The sequence below is a fragment of the Notolepis coatsorum genome (assembly GCF_963971535.1).
Source record: "Notolepis coatsorum genome assembly, chromosome: 1".
Classification (NCBI taxonomy): domain Eukaryota; kingdom Metazoa; phylum Chordata; class Actinopteri; order Aulopiformes; family Paralepididae; genus Notolepis; species Notolepis coatsorum.
Window position 1 is genome coordinate 100,560,770 of NC_140165.1, and position 19,242 is coordinate 100,580,011.

The following is a 19,242-nucleotide window of genomic DNA, read 5'->3' on the forward strand; positions in this document are numbered from 1 at the left end:
CACGCTAATTGCTCAAACGTTTATGACCGGCCTTCATTTGCATCCAACGGATCGTGTTGTGCTTAATAAATCTCCATCGCCGACAACTTGGGGTGTGTCCTCGTAGTCGATTGGTTGACATATTGTTGTGTTCTTAGCCACTTTTTTCCCGTTGCTTCAGTCAATAACTTAACAAGTTATTTCACTTCTCTGGCATCATAATGATATTCATATTATGCTTTGGACTTTAAGAACCACTAGATTTAACGAGGGCCTTGTGCATGGTTGCATGAATTTGGTACAATAATGTAGAAAGCGTGATTCTACAGATCTTACGACTATTAGTCAACTAAGAATGACTAACTCGATTAAGTCTCCAAAATCTTGTGACTATTAGTCAACTAAGTCAACTAAGAATGTCAGTCAAGAACAGCCCTACTATTTGCATTTGGAAAAGCGCTATATAAATCTGATGTATTATTATTACTACCAACAACCACTGTCACAGTCACTCCTCCATTATCGTTAAGTGTTTTGCCACATTTCAGACTAAAAACATGTCTGTGCGACTGGGCTGCACTGTACGCTGAAGCATGCGCTCCGGCTCTACCATAAAAGGTTGTTCTATAAATAAAACCAAAAACCAGATAGACTCGAGGCAGAAGTTGGGGTTATACCAGGCAGAGGTTACACCAGGGAGAGGTTAGACCAGGGAGATGTTAGACCAGGAAGAGGTGATACCAGGGAGAGGTTAGACCTTAATTATTATATGTAGCCTTTTTGCGGCCATTTTGTAGAGATCGACCAGCGTTGGAATTTTTCCTAACTACACTTCCTGTCACATACTGTGGGGGTTCAAAGTTCAGTGTTCTGAATGAATCATTTTTTTTAATCCACTTTCTTCCATTTTCGATATTTTTCTCCCATCCCAATTTCGTATCATCCAATTCAACCCTCCCCTGTCACGAACGCCGTTTCTTGCCTCCCACAAGCCGGCTGCAATGTGGACTAAGTCATACATAGCACAAGTCCCCTCCGGTACTTGAGGTAACAGCAGTCGCATCTTTTCACCTGCGCAGCTCGATCTCTCAGTGGCGAGGAGTAACGCGTGGGAGGCTCACGCTGCCCCCGACACTTCCTGATTCTACTGCGCAGGCGCACCAAACGACCTGTAGGAGTCGCTGTCCACAACGCCCGATCCCCACCCATCAGTTTCCCACCCCCTAATACGGCCAATGTGTATTAGTACGGACGACCAGCTAAACTGAAAGCAAATGTGGAGCGCTGGGCTCGAACAGCCGAGCCCAGCGTCTCCAGATTTCGTGGCGAGCGCCTTGCCCACTACGGCACGTAGCCGCCCCTGTGTTCTGAATGAATCATATCAATAACTGTTATGATTCGCGATAAAAAGGTAACGTTTTTGACAAATATTGAAACGCAGTTAGTTTCTCCTCCCTATTGTTAGCATGTAGGAACAATTAGATCTGAAATTAGTTTCAAAACGGTTGCACTGTGGGGAAAATAAAAAAGTACACTAGATTACAGTAGATATCATTATCTGTTCTTATGCACGCCTGGTGATACTAAATCCAAACTCGGGCATTTAAAAGATAATAATATGTATAAATGTGCGAATTGGCTATAATAAGGTAATGTATACGCATCATATTCTATATTCTATAATAATATTTCAAATTGCATTGGTCCGGATGGGAGAATTCAGTACTGTATCTACAGAACCTTCGGTTTTATCATCTTCCCTTTATTAATTTCCTTAGATTTTTTGTACACATGATCTCAAGAGGGTACTGAACGAGATCAGTGGCAGTTCTTTAAGTTTGGTCATTATTATCATGGTGTTATTCACTGTCAAAGATGCAAAGAAAAATCATAATTCATATTCTCCTTTGTTTCATCACAATTTAAGCAAGCCTAGTAATAGACACAATATTTCTGACACTGAATAGATTCCCTGAGGTCCATAGATGTACCTAGATACCAAGAATATGCAAATAGCCCTTGTAGAAGTGGAGCAATATTCCATTTACCTAGGTATATATTTTATGCGGATTTTCACATCGTGTGGAACAGGTTAAGTTGACAAGTCGGCTGAGCAACCGTTCATTCAAATCTTTATTTATTCTCGAAAAGGACAAGGTCACCCTCATTTTCAATGTCGTCAAGACACATTTCAATGCATAAATCTTTTTATACAATATAAAAAACGATCTATATAGCACCTTTCACACATGGACCGCAGCCCAAAGTTGATAACGAGTAAGCTGTGCTCTTGCTACGGTTACAAGTTGGGTAGCAGATGAATTTAGAACGGTGATTAAACTTGAGCCAATCTATGGGTGCATTAAGCCTGCCGGACAATCAGAAAATAGTATTCACTCAGATGGTATAATATAATTAGATTTACTGTTACCAAGTTAAATGTGATATTAAACCTCGATATTTCAGGGGGAGGGGGTTCAGGCTCCTACAGGTCTTACTTGAAGGGGTGTCCGTCGCTGGACTTCTGCACGGCCTGGACGACGCACTTGTAGATGCGGAAGGTGATGGTGACGCAGAGCAGCGCCAGCAGCAGGTAGGACGCCACGCTGATCACGCTGAAGGCCGCCAGGGACAGCAGCAGCAGCATGGAGAGGCCGAACACCACCCCCGACTTCTTGGGGTCCCGCCAGTGTATCAAGTCCTTGACTACACAGGAGAGGAGGAGGGATGGAGAAGAGCGAAGAAAAACACAAGTCACTTAATTGAAGGAGGATCATGTGCCTCTCTGCATGTGACTGCAGACGAGGGGGGGGGGGGTAGGTGAGGGAGGGGGGGGGGCGGGGGGCAAAACTAAGTTATCAAGCTCGATCTCTACTCCAAAACCCGACGACCGGTAAAACACAAATCGCACTTCTTCACGTGCCATAACTTCCGCCACCGGCATCGTCTGGGTTAATGGTAACCGAGGACGACATCTTGTGGGAGTTGCATGTTTGTGTGTAGCTGCCTGTATGGAGGCACACATGCAGAAGTGATGGGGCTTTTATACAAGGACGTTATGCAACGCAGTCATGGTGCGGGTACTGTAGAAGAAACACTCCTCCCCCCTCACTCCCTCCCTCCCTCCTCCCTCTGCATGTAAAAAGGGGGCATTTAAAAGGAAACCTTGTGTAAATGGATGAGGCTCCACGTGGGGGGGGGGCAGTTAATGAGCACACGGCATATCAGGCCCTGCTGCACACACACACACATTCCATGGAGGAAAATATAAAACTACTGGGGGATGTTTACAATCCCCTTCTCCACCAAAACAGGACTTTTCAAAACGGCTACTCTGACAAGTCAAGACAAGTTCTCGCAGACTAGCAGTTTAATCTGGGAGATATCTGGCATTTTGAAACAAATAGGCATCGCACCTACATTTTAATTCCTTTTTATTTTCAAATACATTTATTTTATTTTGTTTGATACATTTGTGGATTTAAAATAATAAGTAAAGTGCAGAACGACTAAAGAGAAGAAGATTTTTTTTCTTCTGCGTTTTATTTGTTATTAAATTGATTGCAAAAGATGGACCCCACCCCACCCCCCCTGGCTCTCTAAATGGTTGGGTCCGGTCTTGCAGCAGCAGGGCGGGAGGAGGTGCCTGGCACTGTCAAGCTTGCCCACCATTACTCAACAACTCTGCTGGGCCTCCCATCCTGGAGGAGCCCCCCCCCCCCCCCCCCCCCCCCAACACACACACAGTCATCTGGTCAAATACCCACGATGCAATATGTTCCAGGCTGCAGGCGTGGCTAGATAAAATAGGGCAGCTAGCTAACATTAATACCAGTATGTTACCAGCTGCTCTGTGGCTAAATATTGCAGATTGGGTGATGATCAGTGTCATCCATTAGCTGTGGTGGTGCTTATAGTACCATTTGTGTATTGGGGACAGAACAGAGATATCAATTGGACAGAATTGAATTGGAAAAGCCACATTTATCATTAAATGTATTATTTATTTATTTGTATTCCAAAACGCTGTTAGTCCATCTAGAAAAACTAAATGTTGCCTAATGTTCAGTGGTCAATATTTAGGATTTAGCAACAGATGCGTACCGTACACTCCAAAATGTCATAATTTCCCAGGCAAATGTTTTCAAAGGTCCCATATTTTGTATCTTTTCAACAGTTTTACATGACTTTCTTGAATCTGTGAACATATTTGTTAGTTGTAAAGAAATTAAATCTAAATCTATTGTATTGAACAGGCCTTTTCTGGTGAGTGTAGCACACGCCACAATTTAAATGAATTATTCCCTTCCCTGCCTGGCCACACCCAAAAGGTTAAAAACCTTTACAAAGTGGACAGTAATAGGTAGGCAAGTGTTTGTGGCTCCAAAAAGCACAACTAATGGATTCATTAAAGCCAACCGATTCCTTGTGTCCCTGGTATGACATCGCAAAGGGAAATACTTGTCAACAGCTTGTTTAGGCTCGTTAATCTGAAGACTTTTAACTCTGGCCAAACGGCAAGTATTTTATGAACTATACGTAATTTCCACCCAGTGCCTAAATAACATTTCAGACGGCCAGATCCACACAAAGACGCCTTTAAAGAATATTCCATAGAGGGGCGGCTAGGTGGTGCAGTGGGCAAGGCGCTCACCACCAATGCGGGAGACGCTGGGTTCGAGCCCAGCTCTCCGCATTGCATTCAGCTTTGCTGGTCGTTCATACAAATACATTTGGCAGTATTAGGGGGTGGGAAGCTGATGGGTGGGGATCGGACGTTGTGGACAGCGACTCCTACAGGTCGGTTGGTGTGCCTGCGGCCCTGCGCAGTAGAATCAGGAAGCGACGGGGGCGGCGTCCCTCCAAAGCGCAGACCCCCCCCGACGCTGAAAGATCGCGCTGTGCATGTGAAAAGATGCGACGGCTGCTACCTCGAGTACCGGAGGGGACTCGACTCGTGCAATGTATGGCTTCGTCCACATTACAGCCGGCTTGTGGGAGGCATGGCCTAACAGCGTTCGAGACAGGATGAGAGAAAAAGTAGATAAAAAAAATATATATATATATATATTCCAGAGTTTTACTAAGAGTTGGTAAGTAAGAGTTGGTATCAGAGCATGTGAGCGGAGCGGAGCGCTCGAAAAATCCGCTCTAGACGTCTGGTTCCGCTCCCATCCGCTCATGTTGGCCCGCCCCCCCAAGTCGCTCACCTTCATTTACGAATCAAGCGCTCCCCGCTCCACAGCTTGCTTTTTTTTTTTTGGAGCATGATGTAAATTAGCTTGATTTGACCAAACTACAACAGTCTACACCCCCTGGGCCCCTTAACAATTGTTTGTATTGAGCCGTATTGTAATTGTACCCATTCTGCAATGTTAAATAATGTTGTTTATCCATTCAACTAGCTCTACTAAGCGATGGTAGCTAGCCTAGCCACAATGCTATGGTCGCTGCCATTCACGTTAGCATGTAAGCTAACATCAACAACAATGGCGGAATATACTTTAGTCTAGCAGGATGTGAGTGACTGTTCACCCTTCTCATTGGTTGAAAATAGCCTTCATGTTTGTACATCGCCACCTATTGCTTTGGCATTGTACTACATGTATATTACATCAGTGTTAAACCACTGTGAGCGGCCCGGAGCGGAGAACTCTCGCTCCGGACGTCGCGCCGAACCATTTTAAAACCCACTCCGTCGCTCACGTCAAAACCGCCCGCTTCGCTCCCCGCGCCGCTCACATGCCCTGGTTGGTATCAACTGCTTTAAATCACAAATTTAAAGTATTAGTGATGTTGTTGATGCAAATTAATGTAATTGTTTCAGTGTAGTGCTATAAGAAGAATGTTTTTATTATATAAAAGTAATAAATATTTGGTAGCAGGCAGCATATGGGTAATGAATTGAAAAACAATACACGTCACATGTATTTCTAAACATAAACGACTGTATAGATTATAGATTAGTCCAATATTCTCCGTTCATCGGTAGATAATCGTGGCGTTATCCAAGGATTCCGAAGACTTTCCGCAGGCTGAAAAACAAAAGAATAAAAGATTTTATAAAACGAATGCCTTAACATCCTAAATACTCGTCATTAGTCTGTGATTTGCAGTAATACATGGGTGACTGACAGCAACTGAACCCCCCCCCCCCCCCCCCCCCCCCGTCGTTCACCAACAGGCTCGTCCCGTTAGGTGGACAGCAGTGTCGCTGTTGGATGACTCTGAGCCAGAGAGAGCCCTCTATTGTTCCCGATGCTGGCTGCCGAGCCCCGCGATGAGAGCATGAGCGGGGTTTCCTCGCCCAGCACTGCAGGGGTCTGAGTCCCTCCCAGCATGCTTTGCTGGTACCCACAGGGAGGCAGCCTCAGCTTGCCGGGCCCCCTTTCATTATCCCTCCCCCCCTCCCTCCCTGTGTTACAGGCCCCAGATCTAGCAGCCTGTCCCAGTGGCAGCGACGCCGCAGTGGCCTGCTTTCCACCTCACTGTGCAGCTCTTAAAGGTACAGGCACCCCCACTGGATGTGTGCGTCTGCGAGTGTAAATGTGTGCCTATCTGTGTCTGTACTAACCATGTGTGCGGCTGTGCGCACTCACATCATGGTCTATTTGCGTGTATGTGACCTCATTACAACACACGGCCTGGTAGGAGTTTTCAATCCTGTAAAAAAAAATAGCGAAAAAGGCGGATAGACCTTCATTGTGAGTCAAATACCGTATGTGATTATAAACATTGGTGCGACTGCTGGCTAAGTCTGATTCAAGTATTCACATGATCCTCTCTGTGTCCCCACCCTTCTTCCTCCTCCAATCTCCACCCATGCATACAAACATAGGATTAAACACAAGTCATCCAGCTCAAATGGACTGCCTGGTTTGGAACTAATCTGTAACGGCTTGGCAACAAGTGTGGCATTCTAACTAGCCGGCCAAGAGACGTAGGACGCCTCGCCAGGACACCGAAGTGAGTTAGGAACAGAACACGACGAGGTTGATATATACAAGTAGTAGGATGTGCTTTTTTGGGGAGCTTTCTTTGATCACCGAACTGGAATGGACACATTGCATTTGTGGTTAGCACATAAATACACTCACCTAGCCAAGCATACCCGCCTAATAACTTCCAGAGTTGGGAAGCAGCACTGCGGAGGACTAGAATAGCACCGGGGTTCAAGGCTGAGAGAGGACTCCCAATAGCACAAGGTTCAAATACAGACACTAAAAACAGAGCTCCTTCTTCCAACAGAAACAAAACAAACAAACTGAGCCTTTAGTACTCTCTGGTAGCAGATTGCAGAGGTGATCAAAAACTAATGCAGTGGATCACAAACCAATGCAGTGGATCACAAACTAATAGAAATATCCACACCGCCTGTCTGAATAATCAGACCAATGGATTATAATTCCCGCCGTGTCTCTTGCAGTATCCCCTAGTTTCTGGTTGCCCTGGGTTACGACACGGTTACACAGTGTGCCAAGTGTACTTTATGGCACGCAACAAATGTGTGGGTCCCACCGCATGTGTCAGGACTACACCGTCTGCATACCAACCTCAGTGACAGAGGGTTTGGGTTTCGTGTTTGCAAAGTGGGGGGGGGGGGGGGGGGGGGGGCTATTGGCAGACGTGCCTGTAGGGGGCCACTTTCATTCCTATGAATTAGTAGTCTCCAGCACTCCGCCATGTATGTGGGCAACTCAACTGATAAGCTGTATCTGTGATCCATGTTCCAGAACATGTTGATCTATATCTGTGTCGCGGCAGGCAAAACCCTTGTACCTAACGTTTGCTAATCTTCATGTTTTCACTTTAATCGAAGATTACGTGGTTCTCCGTCGTGCACAGGTTACCCTAGAACACATTGAGCCCATTCTTTAAAAAAAAGAAAAAAAACATTAGGTGTCTATCTGAAAATTCATGATAAGGTTGTCAACCTTGAAAGCAGTGATAAGTCATTAATATATCTCAGTGATTTATCACAACAAGCTGTGATACATTGGAGGCAGCATTCTGATTTGGAATGTATAATACAGCCAAGAGAATAGGATCTCATATTCATGCCATCTCATTTTCCAGAGGGAGGGAGGACTGGATTCGAGAGGAAAAAGACTTGGGAGGCACTAGAAGCTCTTATGACATCAAGCTAATTAGCAACGTTGGCACTCTGCCTCCAAGTCTACAGTGTGATGATCGGTAACACACTGAACAATAGCAGGGGGGGGCGTCGACGGATTAATTTGACATTACTTCCCCTTCTTTCAATCGTGTGTGGTTGGGCTTTTTGTAAATGTAATCCAGCACGAGATATTAATGACGGCCATTGGCGAAAAACAAAAAAAGGTTAACAAAAGTTCCTTCGGTGACTATTATCTTTCTAGAATGATAGTCTCCTTCCTGTGCAGCACGCTGCAGAAAAAGCTGCACCAGAAGCAGAAACCCGACACGGCGCGGATCGACTGCCACCCGACGTCCAGAGCCCCTGCAAGCAGACACCCGGGCGCCATGTCCAAAACCCCCACTCGGGCTGCACTGCTACCAGACAACTGCCAAGCTTTTAAGGGACGTGGAGCAGAACGAGGTCAAACACTCAAACTGGGAGGGGGATCAGTAGACCATATGCAGCTTCCGTGTCCATATAGCCCCACTATACTGTGTAGTTTGACCCCTTAGCAGCTGCACCCGAGCCATCTACAATGACCATAACGACCTCTACGTCTCGGTTACAAACTGCCATGACGTTCGCGGTGAGATTGGTCTGTATAAAAAAGAAGAATGTAGGTAGCAATTAATATGGTCTCGTCAAGATCTTCAAAATACATGAAACCCTACGTTACATTCAATAGTTAGTGATATTAAACATTTAGGATTGCGGGAGGTTGCAAGGTGCAAGTGAGAGGAGAGAGTGAAGTAATTTTGGAGGTGTCTGCATGAGAGGTTAGCAGGCCTATAGCCCAGAGAGGGTAGACGCATTACCTGACAAGTGGGTTAGTATTGCTGTCAAGACATGCTCTGCAAGGTAGTAGGCCTCTGCCACCAACACGTCGATGACCTCTACCTCTTTGGAATACATGCTGTTGGAGGCAGGGTTGGTTTGGGGGGCTGGAGGGTTTGGAGACGAGGTAACGGAAGACTGCCGCTTAGATGCAACGCTGGGCTCAACTACTTCCTGGTCAGAGATCCTCAGACTAGGCTGGAGGTCTTCCTCTTCCTTCCGACCGCTTCCCAGCTCTTTAAGAGCATTGATAGTGAGGTGTTCCTGTTCAATATCCATGACCATGGTTGGAGGGGACTGGGATGGGGGCGCACCAGTTTTGGGGAGCTCTTCCTTCAGGGTAAGACGTTGGTGAAGGACCTCAGGTTCGTCTTGTTTAGACTTCAGGCACTCCCTCATGAACTCCACAAAGCTATCTGTAGCTCCAGAAACCGAGCAGTCTGGATCAATGCTCTCTGGGTCACTTGTCGTGTCTGGCGTATGGTGGCCTGCTTTAATGTCCTTCTGCGTCTCGGAACCGATTTCCTGTGGTTTGGCGTTAGTCAGATTATCTGAAACATCATTGTCGGTTTTCATTTCCGTCATCGGCTCCTTGATGCTACTCTGCGTCTCGCTTTGGAAAGAGGAATAGGGGTCTTTCGGGTACTCTCTCGGACATGGCTGGCCTCCGACTGGCTTTGGACCACAGTCTTCATCTACCGGTGAAGTGATGTTCTGCAGAACTGGAGTGTCCTTCGGGATATCACTCTGTGTGGTGTTTGCACTCAGTGTTTCAATAAGGATCTCTTTCTCATCCAGCATGTCGTCCATGGCTGGGGTTATGTCATAATCATCGTCAAACGATTGTCGATCGTACATGTCATCCTGCATGAAAGTGGATGTCGTATAGCCCTGTGGCACGTCGATGATGATCTTGTCATCCGCTTTGGATGGGGTGTCATGAGTTGGACCCTGAGCAGTAACTTCAGTCACATCAGGTTTAACAACAATAGCTTGTACTTCATCTGACCAATCATCATCATTGTCTGGGAAGTTGACCTCTTCATTTGTGTGAGGCGGATTGGGGGTGAGTGGGCCAGATTTATCATTCGACTCGTTGGGAGTGGTCTGCGATTTCTCAGATTCTACCTGGGTGAAATCTGAACTTGGGCTCTTTGAACCAACAGAGCTCTGCAGCACATCGGTCTTTGATGCAGACTCTTGTACGGTTTCAGCTTTGAGTATTTTGTGTTTGGGAGAGTACTCCGCATCAGAGTCCACAGGTGAGGACGGAGGAGAGTAGCCCTCTATGAATTCAGTTTCCATGGGCCTCGTCTTGGGTGGTCCAGTCTCAGTCACCTCTGGTTGTGGTTCGGGGGCTTTGGCTGAGTCTTTCACAACCTCATAGCCTTCATCTTCCTCCTCCTCTGGTTCCGGCTCCATCTCCATGTCCTCCTCACTATAATTCGGCTCATCCGTCTCTATGACATTGATTGTGGGGACCTGCATCACCTTCTTTTCTGGCTTGGCTGGCGGGGTCTCCTGCTCTGCCGCAGGGAGGGAAGGAGCTGCGGGGGCAGGGTCATTTGACGGTGCTGGAACAGAGGAAGCAGAAATGCGTGGAGCAGGGGCAGCGGCTGCATCCTCGATGACCGTATCATCAGACTCCCCTGAGCTGTCCACGTCAGCGATCTCTGGGGGGTCAATATCTCCACTCCACGGGGTCCGTTTGGCATCCGAATCATTCCGTTTAGCATCAGCGACGGCGGGTGGGGAGAGAGGGGGAGGGGGGGAGTCAAAGCCTTTGGGAGGAGCAGGAGAAGCAGGAAGCGCAGAGTCCAGACTTGGTGGAGCTTGGGCGGCACCAGATTTCTCCGATTGGTCCCACACGTAAGCGGTTGGTAAGAAGTTGAGGTCAAACTCCGAGTCCTCCTCGACGCTGGGCTCCTTGGGCGGATCGCTGACCTTATCTTTAATCTTTGGAGCTTCAACGGGTGAATCCATGAAAGCATCAGGGACACTAGCGAACGCGGCAGGAACATCTGGTATTACAACATCTGCTCCCTTCCGCTCTTTTGATTTGGTGATCTTCTCTGAGGCCACGGTGCCTTTGCTTAAATCCAAGCGGTCATCATAGTGGGGTACTGGAGGTAAATGGGCCTTCATCCAGTCCGCTGTGTCTTCTAAGTCACTGCCTCGTCGCAAGTCTCCAAGGACTTCAAAGGGAGATTCTGGCGACTGGTCAGTGGAACCTCGTTTCTTCTGGGAAGAAGAGGCGATTGGCTCAGTGGGAGGCTTCTCAAAGTGGCGTTCTTTGAAGTGAGGGAAACCTCCATCACTCCTGACATCAGGCTCTTTCTTCTTGGCAGCGAGAGCTTCCAGTGCCTTTATTCTCTCCGATACGGGAGCCCTCTTGACCGGTGACTCTTGTTGTCCATCGGGCGGCCCGGCCTCACTCCCGTAATTACCGGGCGAGAATGACCCCGGTTGGGAAGGAAAGCGAAGTGAGGTAGCCACGGCATCAGAGGGCTTGTCGGAGCCCAGGACAACCCTTTTGTCTGAATCACCATGCAGGGAAAATGCCGACGGAGAAGATAAAGGGGAGGGAATAAAAGATCAGACATTCTCAACTCCCATGCACTTCTAGCGTTATTCAGCAAGGCCTTAGTCTGGCAGCCCAAGCGTCATGCATTGCATCATAGAACAGTCATATGGGTTTAGCGTCTAACCTTTGGCATGCTGCACTTAACCACTATAGAAATTGCCATTGATGAAGATTCTCAATGAGGCAACATAGAGAATTATTGTATGACCAAATATTAAGCGGCTCAAAACAAAAACAAAATGTCTTAAGCTATCAGTGTGGTTGTAAATCACTGTCTCTATGGTGGCTTGATGTCCATTACCATCAGTAGATGAATTAAACTTTCTACCAGTTTGCAGGTTTTAGTTTTATTTTAGAAAGCTAGCTTTTCAAACTTCGGTTTAAGCTACTCGTTTTCACAACTTGACATGCAAGTGACTGTAAACGTCCACAGAATACTCTGAGACAAGTTAGAAATGTTTTACATATAAATGACAAGTCTACAATAAGTGATGTAACAGTATGTGTGTAACTGTTCCCTGTACACACCAGCAAAGAATAAAAATAGAAGCGCTACGATTTAGTTTCCCTAACCTAGGGGCATAAGAGGTCTTAGAATAGGAAGGCTGGTTTATAGACCATTTAGTTTCTTTGTGTCATCATGTGACCTGAACTTTGGCCCAGATTCAGCACTCCTATTCTTGGATGATTTCCACATGGGCCTTAGGTCATCAGAAGTAAAACAGTCATAACCTCTGAATGTGTTGATTAGATACTTTCAAATCACCTAGGACCTACATATGGCCTATTTAAATAAAGCGAACTTATTTGGTCATAAGTACTCAAACCAAAACATTTTCCAGTCGATTATAAAATAAGTGGCCACCTTTATCACACAAACATATGGCAGTGGGACAGAAATACAGGGGCTGGATTTATATTTGAAGGAAAGCAAAGGGTTAAAGTTCCATCTGGCCTTCCATCTCCTTCTACAAGGGCCAGATTCACATCAGTGATTTCAAGAGAGTTGTCGAGAAGTCACTTCAAATCAAGATGCCTTCAACAGGGAGGGGACAAGAGTAATGTCACAGAACAGACTGTGACACAATTGGGAATTTGGGACGATAACATGTCCCAAGACAAAGGCCAGAAAGGATAAACACTCCCCGTTTATGCTCACCAATGCCTTGCAATGCTAAAAAGGTCAAAGGTATGCCTGGCGTATTAAAAACAGTCCAATTCTACTGTTAAACATTTCATAATGTTCCTATATGATACTCATACAGCCTTGATAACATAAGAGATGCCCACCATCAATATAATGGCCATGTTTGTCCATCATAGCCAATGTTGTGCATTAGATACTACATTCATTCACCAATTAAGCACAAATTCAACATCGTAATTGACTCGTTTCCTAAACAGAAACACGGCACCAAAAATATATCCAATAAAAGTGAATTCAAATTAAAAAGGACTCCTCAACTGCATTAATATATGCAGTAATGACACTCAAGTCTCCACAGATGGCCTCTACTTCCTAGCAACAGGAAGATGTAACCGAAGCACACAGTGGCTAGAAACAACACTGATAACAACAAGTCTGACAATGTCTGGGCCTGGGGTGGAATTATCCCCCCTTTCTGTGCCGTCAATCGATTCACATTGCTAAAATGTGTAGTTAACCCAACGCCATTTCCACACCCCACAGTCGAGGTGACTTTTGGAGTCACTGGAGTGAAGGGCGCCCCCGTCTTCCCACGATGTGTTCCCCCGGGTATCCTGGGGTCAGTCTCCGCAAGATGATCCAAGCAACTGCTCCAATAATCACATGATCCCTTTCCTCACCGAAGGTCCGCTTGTCATTTTCGACACCCAGCATTGAACGACCAGGGTGGGGGGGGGGGGGGGGGGGGGGAGATTGGCAGCTATAACGGGAGGCACGCGGCAACCTAACTCAACCTCTGCTAGCCAGTCTCCAGCGATGGCCGGTTGAGGGTTTAACCTCTACAACAGGTCAAAACCATGCAACTGTTCTTCCTGTAGGAAAGCAATCCGTCTCTAGGATTAATATAATTACTTGATGCTTGCTAGTTTGTACAACTGTCCAAATAGAACATTTAAAAATATTGTATCAATTAAAACAAAGTCTTTGTCGTCTCTCTAGTGTTCTCTCTGGCAGATTGCATCAGCAATATTTCCTGGCCTGTTATTGTGAGCCGTTGACCCTGGTAGCATGACCCCCCAGCCAGCCACCCTATAGTCAAGCCACTGGCCACACAGGACTAGGGACATGTTGTATGTCACTGGTATACAACTGACTGGTGCACTTTGTCTTGGTCTAGACCTCCGCCTCCCCTCTCATTCAAAGCCACAGTACAATGCATTGTTCAAACTAGGCCACATGGACGGACTTTCCATCTAGCGTTGTAGTCCTTTGGCTCCACACTGGTAAACAAATTCCAAAACAGCTACTGCTCCGTGGGCCGCCACCACCACCACCGATGGGGACCCGGAGCCAATGATACTTGATTTAGGACTCAAGAACAACTCTCCCAACTGTGGCTACAATAGAGGAGGCTCCAATTGGAACATGTTTCACATAAGGCCGTGGTCAACAGCCTACCATTCATCTACAATCTTCTGAGTGAGAGCGTCGGTGTGGACCTTCACATCCTGAGTCTTGCATAATCTGCTCTGAGCAGTAATTGGGAGTAAAGTTTGAAGTTGTGCTGCTCAAGGACATGGACTGGGCGTCAAAACACACAAGATTCACTATCCGAGGCTTTCTGTCTCAAGAAAGAATGTTTTTCACTTCAGATTAGATTACATTTTATTGTCCTTGATTGCACAGAACAAGTACAGTACAGTTCATTAGTATTATTCAGTCAATTTAGCCTCAAAAGGCATACTATAGTACCACATTTCCATCAAATACTAGTTGACATTTCTATGTTAAAAGGGAATAGGCAATAGTTCCAAAACTGAAGCATTATATAGGGATGCACTTCAAGGCAGGATTGGTTTTCTAGAACATTCCTCTCATATACTGAAGGCCCTGGCCTTGCTATCGGTTGGTGGTAAAACATGTTGCAAGCCACGCAGGCATTTCTGCTGAAGGAGTCAGTTTGATAAAAGGATCAAATTCCATAGGGTTCAGCCATGTCATCTGCAATTAGTAAGTTTGAGACCTGGATCTTAGGATGTGTAGGGCAGTGGGTGCACATAAGAGGTTCTCAATGTTGTTGTGTTGCACACAGAAAGCTTACTCCAGCCTAAATTTCCTAAACTGTGTTATAAAGAAGCCAAACACAAAAAAGTTGAACAAAAACAAAATGAGAGCTAAGATGAGAGAAAACCTACTTCTTTAAGCTCCAGCGTGGAGGTGTGACATCATGCACAAAAGCCTGAGAAGCCATAAGCAGAGGGCGGAGTGGAGGGAGCGAGCAGCCAGGGGCGATGGAAGGCCCAGGGACCCCCCCCCCCCCCCTGGGAAGATGATCCCTCCCCAGTGCCACTCATCCTCCAGGGCCTGCTGCGGTACTGTGGCTGGGCCCACAGTTACTAGGGCTGGTGGAAGGTAGGGTCCCCCCTGAGACTCCAGCCTGATCCATTTTTAGGTTTATGCTCTTGCGCACACTAAGTGAACTTGAACTTCTCGCTGCCGCTTTCTTTAAATAAAGTGGCAATCTTGGGATTATCTTGGACCTACAGCAGGTGCCGCTGACCTACATAGTGTCTCGCTGGCAGGCAGTGAAGACTGACATGGATCAGACTGCCATCATCCGAGCGGAGACTTGGGTTTGACGTGGCTTTCATTTGTACGTCTTGTAAAGATTCTTTGGACGGGTAATATTGGGGGACAAGAGGGTTCTGAAATGAGACGAAACTAATTTCAAAACATGCATGTTCCCACATGCACCGCCCATTTAGGCGGAAACTATTGACTGCGACTAACGGTATACAAGTGAATAATGCCTATTTCTTCCATCAAAACTTGAGGTATAAGGGCATCTAGTAAATCATCTTAAGGTCATGGTTAGATACATTTCTAACCTCTCTACATCACATGCTTTGTGACAACGCCACATCTGTAAACAACTGTATAATTCCTGTAGGCTAAGTCTTTGCTCACCATACCATGTCTGTTGAGAGATTAATGTTGTTCACCAACACTTTTTTCCTTTCTAGTTTATATTTTTCAATACCCTAGAACCCTAGTGTAGAGTCTGGGTTCTGTAAGGCCATATCCTGACACTTAAGGTGAGTCGTTTAGCTGGTAGTAACTGAATAGCCTCGACTCCAGTTGATGGGTGGGGGCTAGGGATGCTCGATATTGGCTTTTTTACCGATACCGATATAGTCCAACTCTTAATTTCCGATACCAACCGATACCGATAGCAGGGTTACCCCCCCCCCCCCCCCAAAAATGGAATAATTTCAGGTAATTAACATTACATATCTCTTGTTGTGGGATTAACACAACATTATGCATACTTTTGACAATAAATAAAATCAGAATTTGTTCTTACTTGCTTGCCTGGGTAAATAAAGGTTATAGAAATGTAAAAAAAAATAAAAAAAATATATATATATTTTTTTTAAACGGATACCGAAATTTTCCGATATCACATTTTAATGCCGATATCGGCCGATAATATCGGTAGGCCGATAATATCGGACATTCCTAGTGGGGGCTTAAGAAAAGTACAACTGTGTATATTGTTGAAAAGGGGAGGAGCTACGCTGTCCTGTTAAGTTGTAATTAATGCAGCTACTGAGGGTCAGCAGCGGTGGAAGCAGCTGGGATAACATTATGAATCGAAGGGCGGGGGAGGGGTGGGTTGAGAGCAGTCGGGTTAAAGGACCATACGGGTCTAATTTTGGCTGCTCACCATTACCAGAGAACAACATTGCATTACCTTATCTTACCTTAACTAAACACCATTCACACGGCCATCGATGTTTGTGAAATACTCTCATAAGACTTGAAAATTGTCCGCATTCAGTCGGGTGCGTTTGTTATTAATTAACCAGTTGCTGCAAGCATTTGAATAGTTTGTAGTAAAGTAATACAGTAACGTTATGGAACGTAAAGGTGACCCTTGAAGGGTAAATTACCATTTTCAACATCAATGGCAGTGTGAAAGGTAGGCAGAGATCTAACACAACATACACCTATGCACACAGAATTTGTTAAAAAAAAGACAGACAATCTCTGGTGATGGTGAGGAGTCTAAATTAAGAGCGTTGTGGTCCTTTAAGGGTTGCATTGAGTTAAGGTTTGTCGCTGCTTGGTTTTTTTGCAAGGCCATTGGAACATCTTTGGTCCGTCTAGAGCGGGAGAGGGGGCACTAGAGAGAGGGATGAAGAGAGCATTACAGCGGCAGGCGAGCAAGAGACAGGACAAGGAGAGAGAGAGAGAGAGAGAGACTCAAAAAGGTATAGAGAGGGAGAATAAGAGAGGAGTGAGCAGGCGAGCAGCGTAAGAGAACCGAACACTTGCCTTGAGGAGACTGAATGAGAGATACAGGCGAAGAGGAAAGAAAGGAATCTGAAAAAATTAAAAGGACAGAAGAAATAAACATCCTACAAAAGAGGAGAAGTCCTGTTCACCGTAACCCCCCCCCCCCCCCCCCTCCATTTTCTAAAGACATTAGTAAAGGGATGACATATCAGTGAAGTCTTGCACTGTCCAACCTTAAGAACTCTATACAGGAGATTCAAAAAGACAATATGTGTGGGTTCACTTTACATTTCCAGTCCCCGCCCAATGCCCCATGCATATCGTCTCTGCAATGTGACACCGACAAAAAACCCACAATTATATTTTAACACATGCACTTATGTTTGCTATGCAGGCAGAAGACCCAAGACAAATTTATTTTGAACTGACCGATATGACAAACGAGTTAATTTAACAAATTGCGCTTTTTTTACCGTTGCCACACGCAAATAGCGACACAATGTTGTACTATAAATACCAGATCAACCACCCCTCCACCCCCACGCCCCACCCCAAAGAAATTCTTAAATAGTTCTCCCATGGGTGACTTTGCTATTGCCAGATGCCAGGGCAGTCACCCACACTGGACTCGGGTTGATGTGAATTATGTAACCTTGCATGTTTCTGCCACTCTTCTGAAGACCATGTGATTCCTCCCAGAACACAATGTCTTCCTCTGTAGAGGCAACATGGTCCAACAACCAACATGGACCAGGGAGTAAAAAGGAGAGCTACACCACCCAACACATGACCTTCTAGTTCCTCTCGTCATCCAGGAACACAAAATAAAAATCTTTAAAAAAAATTCTTATGTAGTATGTTGCATGTACATTTGTTTTATTACACATATATGTACATACATACCAACTATTTCTCCCGTTTTATTCTCCACCCATGGATCATCCATAGCAACACTACTATCACCGACATCCAAGAAGGGGGATCTCCCTTTGAACGGCCCTTCTAAGGTTTCTCTTAGAGCCATATGAAATCCGTTTTATTATTTTCCAAATTCCATTTTATTTTTTCCCAAATTCCGTTTTAATATTTCAGAATTCTGTATTTTGCTTTTTATGCTCATTTTACCATCAGAAATAGTGTCTAATAAGTGGGAATGAATAAATGTCTACAATTGAATATGACATAACAGTCCATTTAATGTTTTTAAGTGCTGCAACTCAGAAATACAGTTACATTTTACACAATACTTTTCAAATAATATTGTGACAAAATAAAAATACACATTTCAAGTGTAAACAATAGATACAGCTAGCTACTACTGACATTATCACAATGTCAGTAGCCTAGCTATATCTATTTTATTGTGATGAAATATAGTAATGCATAATTTAGGCACCTTTAGTTTAGTTTATTTCGTTTATAAAGGACAGTGTATAATGACAATCGTTTGCATTAAACAAATGGATTGCACCAGATTTAGCAAGAAGCTATCATTTCCATCTATAGTCCTATGTACTGTAAAACGTTTCATAGCTATTTAAGTTTATTTCGATTATAAAGGGCAGTGTATAATGACTCGTTTGCATTAAACAAATGGATGGGTGCACTAGATTTAGCAAGAAGCGATCATGTCCTAACGTTATAGCTATTTAATCACAATAGTGTCGCAAGTGTTTTTGTGGCTCCAGTCCACGGAACGTTGACAGAATTAGCAAAACACCTTATCGCCGGAGGCATAAAAGTCATTAGGATACTGCTCTGCTCTGAATTGAGGGCTTATTGGGGAATTTATTAGCTTCTTGACGATGTAAACACCGAAGCAGCGAGACGCTTGGGAGACTGCCTGTGTTGTGTGTAACCCGCTCTAGCGTCCGCCTCCCCGGTCGCGTGTGCACCAAGCGTTCCACCCAAAAACGGAATTTCAGTCCAGATTAGGCCAAATTCTGCAATATTCCACGTTTTGCAGTTGATTCCATTTTTATTGGTCAATTCCGCGATTCCGTCCGCGATTCCGTGAACGCGGATTTCATATGGCTCTAGTTTCTCTCCTCCACATGTGGTGCTTTTTTCCTATTGCTAGGTTTTTTGTGAGTTTTTCCTTACCTTCGCTGGGGTATGTCTGGGAGTGTCGTTTTGGATTTGATGATGGGTTTTTTGTTCTTGATTTATTGTGATGTTTCTTCTTGACTTGTTTAAAGAAGACTTGTCCAGCCCATGGGGACATTAACTTGTGATTGTGGG

At 45.2% G+C, this 19,242-nt stretch overlaps 1 protein-coding gene across 1 annotated transcript in view; it reads right to left on the minus strand.

The window, feature by feature from the left end:
- Positions 1-19,242, minus strand: part of rtn3 (reticulon 3) — a 38,573-nt gene that overhangs the window by 14,194 nt on the left and 5,137 nt on the right. The window contains exon 2 of the mRNA XM_084333155.1: positions 2,478-2,685. Coding sequence (XP_084189281.1) covers positions 2,478-2,685 — 208 coding nt within the window. The remainder of the gene's footprint in view (positions 1-2,477; positions 2,686-19,242) is intronic.